Source organism: Argiope bruennichi, chromosome 6, assembly GCF_947563725.1.
Source record: "Argiope bruennichi chromosome 6, qqArgBrue1.1, whole genome shotgun sequence".
NCBI classification, from domain to species: Eukaryota; Metazoa; Arthropoda; class Arachnida; order Araneae; family Araneidae; genus Argiope; species Argiope bruennichi.
In genome coordinates, this window is record NC_079156.1 from 112,693,241 (window position 1) to 112,707,330 (window position 14,090).

Here is a 14,090-nt window from a genome sequence, read left to right on the forward strand (position 1 = left end):
GAGCTCATTTTGCAATTAGCATCCCACTTGAAGCATATTCATAACATGTCTTATGTAGCAAAACAATTAAGAAAGGAAAAAGATAATTTAACATGTGGACAGTTGCAAATGTATATTTACTTCTTCAAAATTTATGAAATAAAACACTAAAATAAAGTGATGGCTGCCTACTGAAAGATAGAGGAAGACTTATTAGTAATAATATATTTAGACATTCTATTGATGAAAATTTAGAAAGGAAATGCTATGCAGATATATCTGATTGCCACACACTTTTGCAAAAATATACAATCAACAAATCACTGAAGGTATTAAAACAAATAAATAAACCTGAATTTCAAATAATAATTTAATCCGATGATGCATCAGCATATTTTAAGTCAAAATATCATTTATGTTCTAATGCAGTATTTTGTGAATGGAACTTCATTGCCTCATATCACGGGAAAATTAAGAGAAAAAGTACGTAGAATAAGTAATGATTTTAATCAGAAATGTGCAAAGTAAATTTTTTGCAAGAAATGAACTTCAACTTTAAGTATTGACCAAGTTGATGTTCAAATGGTTTACATAAAATTCATTTTGTCCAGACCTACTGAATTGAATGGAAATGTGCTATTACACATCAAATATGAACTAGAAAAGCCCTTCATAAAAAATTCAAGAAAGGGCTCTTTTTGTATTGCTTCACATCAATTCTTCATTTTTAAACATTTATTATTGATGGTCCAACTCTTATGTTAGTCACTGATAATTATTGTTCATTATTAATCAATGCAAAAATATTTTTGCTTCAAACTCAATATTCCCACGTAATCACCACTATTAATTACAGATTTTATTTTAAAAATTAAAAAAAATCTAGTGCTAAAGTTAAACAATTTTTTATGTGATAAATAAACTGCTATGTTACTCACAAAACTAAAAAATTACTTTAAATCATTACCTTTTAAAATAATTTCAGCATAAATGTTATACTGATTAAAGTTGCATAAAATATATGGATAAAAGGTTTTATCAGAGGTTATTTAAGAATATTTTCTCCTGATATAGCTTATCTTTATCTATTACTTTAATGACTCAAAGGAAAATTAGCTTATCTTTATCTATTACTATTAATGACTCAAAGGGAAATGTTTGGACCCATTATTTAAAGACACTAACTACCATTCTCACCATAAAAAAACAATTATAAAGCAAGCAGGCTAGAATCCACGCTGTATAAACAGACTCAACTATAAACAAAGAAAAAAATACCTGTAATATTAAAGACATATTGCCACTCTGTTAGTGACATCAAGTCAATTTGCGCCAATTTGCAGATATCTTTAAACTTAAAATTCAACTTCAGGAAGTCTGCAACACAACTCAATCTCTTAAACTGATGTACATTGTTATCACTACGTTTACCATGAGTTGGCATATCCTATTTCTACCAAAGGGATCAAAATGAACCCTTTTGGTATTCAATTAGTAAAAATATAAACTGACCTATCTATTATGAAGTTAAAGTAGAAAAAACTTTCATATTTTCAATATATTTATTGAGGTGTGATGGGATGAAAAGGCAATTCCTCTGTGTTTATTTTCTAATCTAGGTCTTCAAGACCATCTATTCTTCTACCATCATCTTTTACCTAATCACTGACTCTCACGTCATCTCACTAACAAACTACAATAGCTTCTATCTGATTAACTTTTGGCTTCTTATATACACACATTTTGCTAACACATACTTATTTCTATATTTATACCTATATTTATGTGCATTCCTATCAAGACGTTACACCTTTAAATATAAACATATATACTCTCAACAATATTTATTCAAATGGTCAAAACAACCCATTTGGTGAAAGTAGGTATACTATATACATTCCTCCGAAGCTAAAAAAAAGAAAATATTTGCGATTACATATCTTATAAATATAAGTAAAAATTAATTAAAAACATTTTTATAAAATACGGCAATAATTTTCTTAAAGAAAATTAAGAAGTTTTCTCAGCGGGATTAAAATGACCCCTTAGTAAACCTAGTACTAAAAGAACATTACTAAAACCCTTTTCACCTTCACTACCCTTTTGGATTTAGATTTTCGACTCCCAGAAATCGTACCTACTTGTTAAATCCTCACTTTTATTGGTTTCCACTTTTTCTTCTGACTCAATCCAATGCAGACTTCCATGAACCTCCTTCCTGTTTTATTTTTATTTCTCCCAATTATTCAAAATTCTCATATGCACATTCATGTCCACTTTTTGTGGTAACCAATATTCATTATATTACTGACTTATCTTGTATTTGACTTTTAATCATTGTCACATTCACAGGTTCCATCTACTTTCCAGCAAATTGGCACTCTTACTATGAGGGATCTCATAGCTGGAAGCAGTGAATGGGTTAAAGTAATAAAAGTTTATCACATTTTTATACTAAAGTATATATAATTGGAGATTATGAGAGATTAGGCCAAAGAAAGAAAAGACAGAACAAAGTGTTCTCATTTGACTGGCTGCTAAACTGTAGTTAGCTAACATACAAACTACCAAAACCTCCCAAATGTATATACGTGGAAGACATTTGTTCTAGAGAGATTTAACCTGCAAGTATAGCCCAATTTTGGAAACATCAGATTTTGTTGTCACAATTCTTTTAGAGAAAAATTAAGATTTTTTTAAATAGAAAATATTCTTGGGAAGTTGTATATTCATTCAAAAAGTAACAGTATTATCAAGTAAAATTTTTTCTTTCAAACTGGTTAGATACCAAAATAAAGAGAGAAAAAAATAATAAAATGTAATATGCAATTATTTTAATATATGTATACAAGACAAGAGAATGCGACTTTACAATATTTTGAAAGAAAAGGCTTACATTACATTTATGAATTATCAACAATAATTTCATTGCACTATGAAACAGAGCTGCAATGAAACTGCATTTTTGCATTAACAAATAAAGTTTAAATATTCAGGCAGTAAAAATGTATCAAACCAAAGCACCAATTCAAGTTAAGAGATATCTATCTCACACCTCAAAAATTTCTATCATAAAGTAAAGCTAAATATTTACAACTCAGACTTTTTCTTACAGATATTTAGAGTGCAATATGTTTATATAAAGTAACTTATTATTTCAGGGTTCAATTTATCTACTTCTAACAATAATTTCAAAAATATAAGTATTTTAATGCAAATCCATACTTTAATAAAATGTGTACTCAATATGAAAATAATAATTAGGTTTATATCAACAAATATTTCTAAAGATAGAATATGCAGGGCAGTAGACAAAAACTAAGAAAACAATTCATAAACAGTATTAAAATAAATTTTCAACACGTTTTCAAATTTGGAACAATACTCAAATATATATACAAAAATTAGTTTTTCAGAATGCAAAAACAATCATAATGGGTAATTTTACAACACTTCTTATAGCAACATATTTATTGCTATAATATATATATATATATATATATAGTATATTAGGTATTGCCTAATCTGTATGTGCATCGCACGATGTATACATAAAATGTCCTTTGAACCTTATAATGGGGGAAGGGAAAAAATATATATTGAAAAGTAGAAACTGTTTAATATTTTATACATCATATTATACAATATTAAAACGTAATTTTATTATTTAATTATTGCTGAAACATACAAGTTCAATTTCTTCAGTTCTTTAAATATAAAAATCGAGACTGCAACTTTTTCATATTATTGAATTCTTATTTTTGGAAGGAAAAAAATTTCATAATCCTTAATTTAAAAAAATGAAATATTAATTAATAAAAAAATAAATTTCATATCCAGAAGATTTTCTAAGAAATTTTTTCTTATGTATAGTAAAAAAAATCTAAGAACATGCCACGAAAGTTTCCCCATTTCCACTACAATTCTATTTCATTCCATTTGGGTTACAACAAAGTTTAAGAAGCTCTGCATTAAACAATTAAGTAAAAACTAGAAAATGGCCATTTTATAAAGATTCATTCATATTATATATAGCACTTTATTAATAACTTCTTTTAATTTAAATACAAAAAAAAAACTATCAATGATAGAATTTTAATGCAAAATTAAAATCTATCATATTAAAATATCAAAATAATAATATTAATAATAAGTTCCTATAAGTATATATAGCTAACATTTAATGCATTACTTTCACAGAGACAAACAAAAAGTTCCATTATTTTCAGCATTAGGAAATTGGTCTAAAACTGAATTAAAATTTCATAAAATTAATAAGGGAATTTTGACACCAGGTGATAGGAGAGCAGTTCCTTGTATTAAAAAAAAAATAAAAATGGTTTGAATTTTTATATACGTTTTCTGAACCTGAAACATCTAATCCTGTTTATATTCACAAAAATGGACGAGAAAAAAAGATGAAAATTCAACACACTGCATTATTGCATATTTATACAATTTATTGAAGTTCATAGTAGTTGGAAAATGTCAAAATGAAAATCTCCAAAACAAATTATGTCCCATTTTACTTTTCTATCAACTTCAATTAATTAAGAAGTAATTTCAGTCAGAAAAAAAATGTATTGCTATAAAATAATTTTAGTAATGAATTTTTAAAATTTCTGTTTAATAAAAACTTAAAACTATTGAACAAATAAAAAAGATCTACAAAAACTCTCAAGATCTGCAAAACAATTTCGAATCAAAATTTTGTCACTGCTTCATATCCATTGCATACATTTAAGAAAAGCATACATAAAAATGCTTTGATTATCAATCAATTATACATTAAAATAATACATGTAAACACATAATACCAACAGTCGATGAAGAGACATTAATAAAATAATTATATTCACAAAAGAATATATATTTTGAATATTTAAAAAATTGCAACAGTACTGGCTTAAAATAAAGCTGTAGGAAAAAAATTTGTGCATACATATTTTGCATAATAAAACGTCATTACAAAAATACTAAATACAAGAGCAGTAATTATTTTTTGCTGAAACATTTAAATCTAAATAAAATTTTCTAGTTTTCTTTTTAACAACTAATTCAAAGACTCAACAAACTATTTCACATTCTAAAAGGCATATAATTTTTAAGCTGTTTTAAAATATAGTATTCAAATATATATGGATTAAGTAGAATTAAGGCTATGAAAATATTATTTCTAATTTTCTGACTTTAATAATAAAAAAAAAAATTCATCTGTTTGGAACATTTATAAATTTTTTTTAAATATTTTAAATTAATATAACTGATACATATTTTAAAACAATCCACCCATTGCTTAAAGTCATTAAATAAATTTTAAACCACTTAATAGCTAATGTAGGAAGGGGGGGATTAAAATTTCATTTTAAACCTGTAAAGCATATAAAGCATACTTTCATATCTAGAAGTTGATACATAACTACATAAAAATTCATTTAAAGAAAATGAAAATATTTCAATTCCAAATGAGCATAACAAAACTAACCATTTTTATTCCTTTAAAATAACTGCAGCATTTTAAAAAATAGTATTTGATAAGCAAAGAGAAAAACTAAAAGTGCATTAACAAATATTTTGATAATTAGCTAGAGCAGTCCATTCCAAGCTGAATTTTTCTCGGAATACAATCTGTTGACAATGTCTTCGGTCTGTATTATTCTGAAACAGAGAAGGCAACTCTAAGGGGGGATAAGGTATATCTCATCCCGACCTCTAACTATTTGATAGTTCTGTTTTTCACTGGGTAAAAGTTTTAGGGGAAGAAGGAAAATTTCATAAACAAAGGTATAAATTGAAGAAAATATTTCTCAAATGTTTTTTTTAACGCATATTGATCCATACTTCCCACAGCATCACAGAAACAGAAAAATACATTTGAATGCAAATAGTTTGATTGAACTACAGTGAGCAATGAATGTAAATTAATAAGAGAATTATCAAGAAAGCTTATGAACTTAGATAATGAAGTTTAAATTAACTAGCATTGTTACGTTTTAAAGAATCAATATATTCCTGTTGGGATTCGGCTAAAACTTTAGCCAAGATGCCAGAATCTTCCCAGTCGCTTAATCCAAACACAGATGGTGGGAGCTGATTGAGAAAAGATGCAGTTTCAACCAGTTCGAACCCAGAATTTCCTATAGATGAGCCACTGGCACCAACATTCTCTTCTTGTTTTTTATATACACTATACATGTCATCATTATATGAAGAGGTGCCAGCCAAAGGAGATTTTGATTCTTTTTCACTTATGTGACTGTCACTAATCTTTGGACTTGATGAGGCAGAATTAGAACATCTTGATCTGGACAACATTCTGCTTGATTGTGGTGACATACTACCGGAATATCCGTCCATCAAGCTGGAACAACTGGTGGCTGTTGCAGATGGTGCTACATTCTTGGAACGACTTTTAGCTTCATTCTCTCTCAACCATTCCAGGTAAGATTCTCTTGCAATTTGTTCTTCAATTGCTTCATTGGTGGCTTCCCAATCTGTGGCTCGTAGTTTATCTTCAAGCATTGCTTGTTCCAGTTCCAGATTTTCTGAAGCTCTTATGGCATCATTAACTAATGTTTTATTCATAAGGTCAGGTTTAAAAGAAGGCAAGCCCAGACCAACTCCTATAGTGGCCTTATATGGATCAACGATAGAATTGTAGTGCACATTTCTGTGGTAGCTTAAGCGTATTGGCTCATTATCTGTTTTCTGGGAGCCATGAAATATATTGATGGGCTCAGAGCTGTAGTGGTATACTTCAATGTGCCTATTAAACATTTCGGACATAGCTTGCATCTCAATATGATTTCCATGGATATGATCACTTCGCTTCCTTTGTAGATACTTCTCAAAATCTTCAGTAACATATTGGGAATAATAATCAGAATTTTTAGCCATGTAATCCATGCATAATTTCCTAATTGCAGAATGCATTTCTTGGTCTCCATAAACTTGGTCAGCAACAGCTCTGAACATACAAGCCCCATCTTCACCCATTTTTTTAATGGAATATCCCTTTTTCCTCAACTTAGCTTCAAACATTATTTCTTTCTCACGGAGTTCTTCTTCTGTCATTTGGTCAAATGAACGATCATATTCATCTCCACTGTTATATCCAGAAGGATCCTCTTCTTGACCCTCAGCCACTTCTCCTTTGCTATTATTATTTTGCCGCTCTGGAACTGTACTTAAACCTTGCACTTGTGAAGGCCCAGGAATGGAATAAGGAATGGATGAATTTCCACTCCTATGAGAATGATTAGAATGAGTGCGAGCTTTTCTCACATTGCGATGTGGAGATGTCTGATGACGTCTCTTTGAATGGCTTGGTCCAGATTCCCCATTTACATACTCATCAAATCCTAGGCTAGATGAATGTGCAGGCCTTTTCTCTTCACGAGAAGTGTGTAAGGGCCAAGTTGGAGGGGATGTTCTGGATGAAAAATTGAACCTTTCTCTGCCTTCAGGGGGATGTGAAGTGTGTCCATGATTATCGCTTGAATAATTATGATTAGCTGAATCAGCAGGTTTTTCAGCTTCACCTTTCTGCTGAGTAGTTTTTTTCTTTGGTAAAATAGTCATGGTTGCTAAGTATTAAAACATAATTTTCAGAAAACACTAATGCTCTGAGTTGAAGAGTTTTATAAATTCTGCCCTTTTGTTTTCTACAAAGCCTTATATAACAATCAACCTATAAAAAAAATTAACAAATATCACACTTAGAATAATATGCATTTAAATCATAGTAATTATAATTCAGACAATATATTAATTTTTCCATACAAATAATAACACCTTTTAAATTCTTCAATAGCAGTCAGTAAAAATATATTTCAAATTAAACCATTTCATTTATTATTAAATGCTAGCAGTTTGTTACAAAATATTATATTAATGCTTAATTTTAGATTTAAAATAATTTTTTTAAACATTCGAATGTGTTTATGAAATGAATATGCAACAACTCAAAATATTTTTGTGTTCTCATAACACTCATTATAAACACCATACAAACAATAAGCCGATAGATAAAATGATTAGAATTTAAAGTATTGATATTAAAACCACTGTAAAGACAAATAATTTGTCTAAAAAAATGTAATATATATGTCAGTACATGGAAAACAAAAGAAATGAAATAAATTCTATAATTAATGATAATAAAAAGAGGGTAAATTGTTTTGAGTATAAAAAAATTTTAGCGAAAAATAGTTTACTTAAATGTGATGCATATTAGGGTAGAGCTTATTTCACAAAAAATAGTTCTAATTTTGATTTAAAAAAATTAAACTCCAAATATAAAATTTGAAATGAAAATTTTGATATTTAAAAGGTAGTCCAAGTGACTCAAATTTCATTACAATAAGGAAATTTCATCAAAATAGTAATAAGAGTTATACATTTATTTGTACAGCATATATAAATTTACTGATACTAGATAATTAGTAATTTAATAATTAAGGATTCATTTAATAGATTTGTTACCATTCCAGGGGGAAAAAAAAATAGTTTTAAAGAGTCTAAGGCACTGTCATTTTTCTGTTGTCAAGGTAGGTTCTGTTGCGATTTTTGTAACAAAAATTTCGGCTTTAATAATAATAACTTTTATTTGGCTAAGACATTGTCACTGTACTTCTTTGTGATGATAATAGTACCTTTTTTTAACTACTTTATAAGTTTACCAATAGTGCCAATTGAAATTCCAGTTTTACATTTGTCAGTATCAATGAATCCCCAATATTCCTTGAAGTATTTGAATAAAGGAATATTTTAAAAAAGATGCAGCTCCCATTTACATGCCTAACAGCAGCATGTTAACAATACCTTTCAAGGAGTGCCATTTCAAGCTCTTGTTCTAAGAAAACATGTACATTACTGTGGCTAGCATTTGAACAAGTTATGTCAAAACACAGTGCAGATGTTTGATATGCTTTAGTTTCTAATAGCTTCAAAAACTGCTGCAGCCTCTCCTATTCCAGAAATCCCTTCATCTTCGGCAATAAGATCAGGAATTAATTTGTTGTTCCATTAGATAACAAGAGGCATACCATTAGATAACAAGAGAAAACTTAACTTTTTTGGTAGGTTTATTTTTTTCTTTGCTCTATTTTCTGAGAACAATGAGCCTCTACTTATAGCAAATTGATCAATATTGTATACAAAGTTTTTGGTTGTTTTCAGTATAACGTAAACAGCTTTTTGACATTTTTGTTCAATCCAAAATTATTGCAAGCTGTGATGTTATTACTGTTTCTCATCCCTGTTTTGCATTTTGTTCCTCAGTTCCCACTTTTTGTATATTTTCTTCTGCTGAGCATGAGTTGCTGTCAGCTCCAACATCAGTAGATATTCAACTATAGAATTTTCTAACTCAAATTTTCTGTTGTTGCTTTTCACAATTTACATGTACTTTCCTATCAAGAATATTTTCCTCTCTTATAGCAAGTATATTATCAATTCCTATCCTTCATTCATAACTATATAGCTTTTTTTTTTTTGCTGTTTTTAATCTTCATACAACACTGATTTATGGTTTAAGATTCAGCATGAGCAACAACAAAAAGATCATCAGTTTAGAAACAAAAGATAATTATTAGTTTGCAGAGTTGACAAAGCAAGTTTTTACTTTTTTTTTTCCCTTTAAAAGTTGTCATTCTTTAAAGAACTTTTCAAGCTTTAATTGACAGTTTAATTTATCTCGCATTGGGATCGGAAAAGATATGAAGATAAAATAATTTTATTTATAAAATAACAGAATGTTTGCCACACTTGGCTTTTTTTAAAAATAAAATAAAAAAATTCAGCTATATATTTGAAACCTCACTACTGTTGAGCTACATGTAAATAATGCTTAAATGTGGGAATATTTAGCTTGAAAATTTTTTTTTTTTTTTTTTTTTTCATATAAAGGAACTAAATGAGAGGGTAAGAAGATATTTTCATAATTTAAAAATAAGCACTGCCCTGAGGAAATTAAAAACAAATTATCGATAGAAAAATAGAAATGCAGCAGGTATTAAAAATTTTTTATAATTACTGAAATATTAATTTTATTTCAGCATATAAAATGTCAAGAATTTAAAATTCTTGAAGGCCATTTCTTCATGTGAAATGCATTTGTTACTTAATGCAAATTACTTAAGTCTCCCTCATCTCTTGTTTCTGAAATCTGAAATTTTAATTCTAAATACTGTATAATATCAATACATTTTAAAGAAAGAAGCTTCCTCTTAGTATCCCCCGTGATTTTTTTAAAAAAGTCTTTTCCCCTATAGATCTTTTATAGATGAAAAAGCTCACTAAGCAAAACAGCCCAGTCAAGTGATAAATCTTGTATTAAACTATTAAGGAAATAAAAGGTTACAGAATAGGTAATAAATCTAAAATATTTAAAAAATAATCTTATTTAGAAACGTTATTGATGACAAGAACAAGAGAATAAAGCAAAAATTAAATTCTACATATTTTTCAAAACTAATCACAATTACAATTAATAGGTAAGTAGCCAAATACAAACTTTTAAGGCAAGCAGCCAAATGTAATAGGTTTGTTTCTCTGAAAGAATCTGAGGGGAAATTTCATATCATTTCTACTGAAAAAGATGATGGTGCACAAATGTGTTTGGAAAGAGATATGAAAGAGGGTTAAAAATTTTTATATACTGAATTTTACTATGCAGAATCAAACTAAATTTTGTCTATCTACATCAATTATGTTTAAATACAGAATACTTGAAATAGAAAGATCAGATTTGAAATATAAATTACATAAAATGAATACATTCTCATATCAGTGGATGTAAGAAAACCTAAGTAGAGGGGGAAAAAGATTAATCCATGATACATAATCTATAATAACTCAACATAAGCATTCTTTGAGAATAGCAGTCATTAAAACACATCTACAAAGCTTCCATTTTTTGTCTTACAAATTAAATGATCATTTGTTACTGCATTCACTACTTTTATAATTCAACTTTTCAAATCTTAAAGATTAATAAATGTATGTTATACATTCCATACTCTACAGATAAAATTCTAAGGGGAGGGGGCAACAGATAGATCTAAAGACTTTAAGGCCTGCAAAAAATGAATATAATCTGGTTGTCCACCACTTCCAATGATTTTGTTTAAGTATTCTGAAATTTCTTTGAAATTTTTTCTTAAAAATTCTTAAATATTCAAAAGTAGCTTTTTTGCCAGCAGACATCACATGTTTATCTTCAAAAAGTTTCTCTCATTTTCAATTAATCTGCAAAGATTTTGATGTTACTAAATTATACAATTGCGGTATTAACCATACCAGTGAGATAGAAAAGTTGATGTTCATGGAGAAAAAAAAAAAAAAAAAAAAAATCATTTTCTAAAACTGCAAATTAAAATTCATACTTTCCGCGAGAGATCAGGATGAAATACCAGTAACGTGCAAGATTTCAAAAGCAGAAACTTAAGAACCAGACAGACCATTGTTTTAGAAATTCTACGTTTGCCCACTGCATTGGTTTTTACACGTTCCGTTCAAATACACTACAGAAATGCTGGCATTATCAAGCAGTGCTTTCAAACTAGCATATACATCCTACTTGATTACAATTTTTATAGCAGATAATAATAGTAATTAAAAGTGGTAGTTCCAAATTTTGCATGTTCCTGATTTTAATAGAATAATGTGCATTTCTTTTATAGTACAGTTTTAAGAAATAAATTCTTTATTTTGCTTCTTCATTTTGAAATATAATATATTAGGATCATATTAAAAACATTTTAATTACGGAGAATTGCTCAATATGCAATTTTACATGTAATAAAAATCTAAAATCCCTTTTTTTTTTTTGTCTCTAGACTATACTTTTGAATTATTCCTTTTTGTTAAATTAAATATCACAGTTCTGAAATCTTGTTTTCAGCTTTTATATAAAAAAAAAGTATAAAAGAAATAAAAAGTTTGCAAAATTTATTTGCACTCAGTAGTAATGCACACTATAGTAGTAATCAGAATTAAAAAATAGAAGAGGAAAAGATATTATAACATGTGATCCATTTCAGAGCAATATGTTTAAAACTGACAGGTAAAATTTTCAGGCTGATGAAAAAGAAAGTAAAAGCAAATCAAAGTAAAGAAGAGACAATTTAAAAAATCCAAATTCTCTGGATAAAATCAAAAAAAAATTATTTAGATCATCAAAATTCAGGAAAACATATTATAAGTAGATGAATATAACTAAATTAATTATATATAATTACACACAGAAAGCTTTGTTACAAATACTTAATTATTCTTCCAAGTTTAAAAATAAAGAAATGTAGTCATGTTTTTGATAACATGCACTAGTATTTACTATTAATAATAATAATAATTTTGCAACATTTAAAAAAAATTTTGATAATAGATTTATTTGTAATAAATTCTGTTTATTGCAATATATATTATGTGAAAAGCTAAAAAAAAATAACATCCAAGAAATAGTATGATAATATATAAATGTCAGATGCATTAGAAAAGATTCAGTATTGTGTTGCATTAACCAATAATTCCAATTTAAGTAAGCAGTTATTCTCACTGAGTTTATTTACAATAATCAGATGAATTATATAGAACACTAATTAAATTTCTTTAATCTTATGGAAAATCAATCTTAAAATGCAACTTTATTCAGTTATATAAGAGCCAGTTTTAAACAAGATATTACTTTATATTCTACCTTTGGGGAAAATAACTGCAATTAATTAAATACAAAACATAAAATTTTTATATCAAAGGAGAAAAGAAATATGTATTTTTTATATGAAAAAAAAAATTAAGAGCAACTTATTATGAATTCATTATACCATTGATGTAGCTTATCCCATTAAAAAAACTTATATAAACAGCATTTATACAGAAATATGCATCAAAAACTAAAAATAATTCTTTTTAATATAAGAAATGTTCATCTTGCTATAACAGAAAGATCAAAAATTTTATTGATTTTGTTATTGTTTACTACTGCTTTTATTACGATCATTTATAGGTCATTTCTATTAAAACAAAAATTGAGAAAAATAATACGAAAATATATTGCTGTTCACCGAATGGAATATAATAAACTTAAATATTTAATTGTTGCACGCTTAAAATTTTAAATTATGGCTAATCACGCACTACAAATATGTAGATGATATACCTGTATCTAAATCTTTCTTTGCTTTAATAATTTATCAGTAGTGAGAAATTATTCAACTAAGTATCTTTACCACAAAAAATTAAATTTTCAAAGAGTAAACTTTCTTTCTTTTTTTTTGTATCGTTAGCAGTTGATGCAATTAAAATAGGATCAAATAAACGTATTTATAAGGTTTAGTAGTACTTTCTAGAACACAGAAGTAAATATAACTTCATACGTTTTTAAATCAATGAAAATTGTATTAATTATGAAAAGCAGAAAGAAACGGATCTCGAATAAACAAAGAAACGATATGAAAACAAAGAAAAAAATAAAATCAGATACATAATTTGAATTGGATAATTCATGGCGAGGTCAAGTAGACATGGCGGTTTTGCCCACTAGGCCATCATTAGAGTATATAATTCTAAGCTCCGTTCCAAATGTTAAAAAAGAAACATTGTATTCATTCTCAAGGAATTAGATTTTACTAAGCGGCATATAAAAGTAAAATGATTAAAAATATATTAATTATCGTACAATATTTTAGTTCAATTACATAAGGGTAAAGCACAGGAAATAATTTTTACTTCGCCATTAAGCACAGTATATGTTTACTAAATGCAAACACATACTTACGCAGATTTGTATCCAAATTTGTTAATAATTAACTCTAGATAAAAGAATATTTTACTAAAATTTTCAACTACTGCTTCGTTTCACGACTACAAACAGCACTTCACTTCGATCATTGTAAACATTGTTTTTTCAAAGAAAACATATGAAAATAATAGAGCCTACAAAGTCTGCTATCCTCATTGATAACTGAATGTAAGCTATAGTTGGAATTTCGATTGTCAGCCTTACTTGCTCTTATTTTCGTTCTTACATTTGTCGCTAGATGTCGTATGAAGAATACGCCACGAGGATTGGTGGAATAAAAATGGCTACGTCATATTTTGGAGAATGT

At 27.6% G+C, this 14,090-nt stretch overlaps 1 protein-coding gene across 1 annotated transcript; it reads right to left on the reverse strand.

The window, feature by feature from the left end:
* Window positions 1-2,788: 2,788 nt before the first annotated feature.
* LOC129972255 (OTU domain-containing protein 5-A-like) lies at window positions 2,789-13,908 on the reverse strand. The gene is made up of 2 exons (XM_056086320.1): window positions 13,760-13,908; window positions 2,789-7,669 (listed from the first exon to the last, which is right to left on the reverse strand). Exon 2 carries the CDS (start codon window positions 7,558-7,560, stop codon window positions 5,953-5,955), a length of 1,608 nt encoding a protein of 535 aa, XP_055942295.1. The 5' UTR covers window positions 7,561-7,669; window positions 13,760-13,908; the 3' UTR covers window positions 2,789-5,952.
* Between the last annotated feature and the right edge of the window lie 182 nt (window positions 13,909-14,090).

Bases quoted from the DNA above. Each gene is read 5' to 3' on its own strand.
- LOC129972255 (XM_056086320.1), bottom strand. From the start codon at position 7,560: ATGACTATTTTACCAAAGAAAAAAACTACTCAGCAGAAAGGTGAAGCT.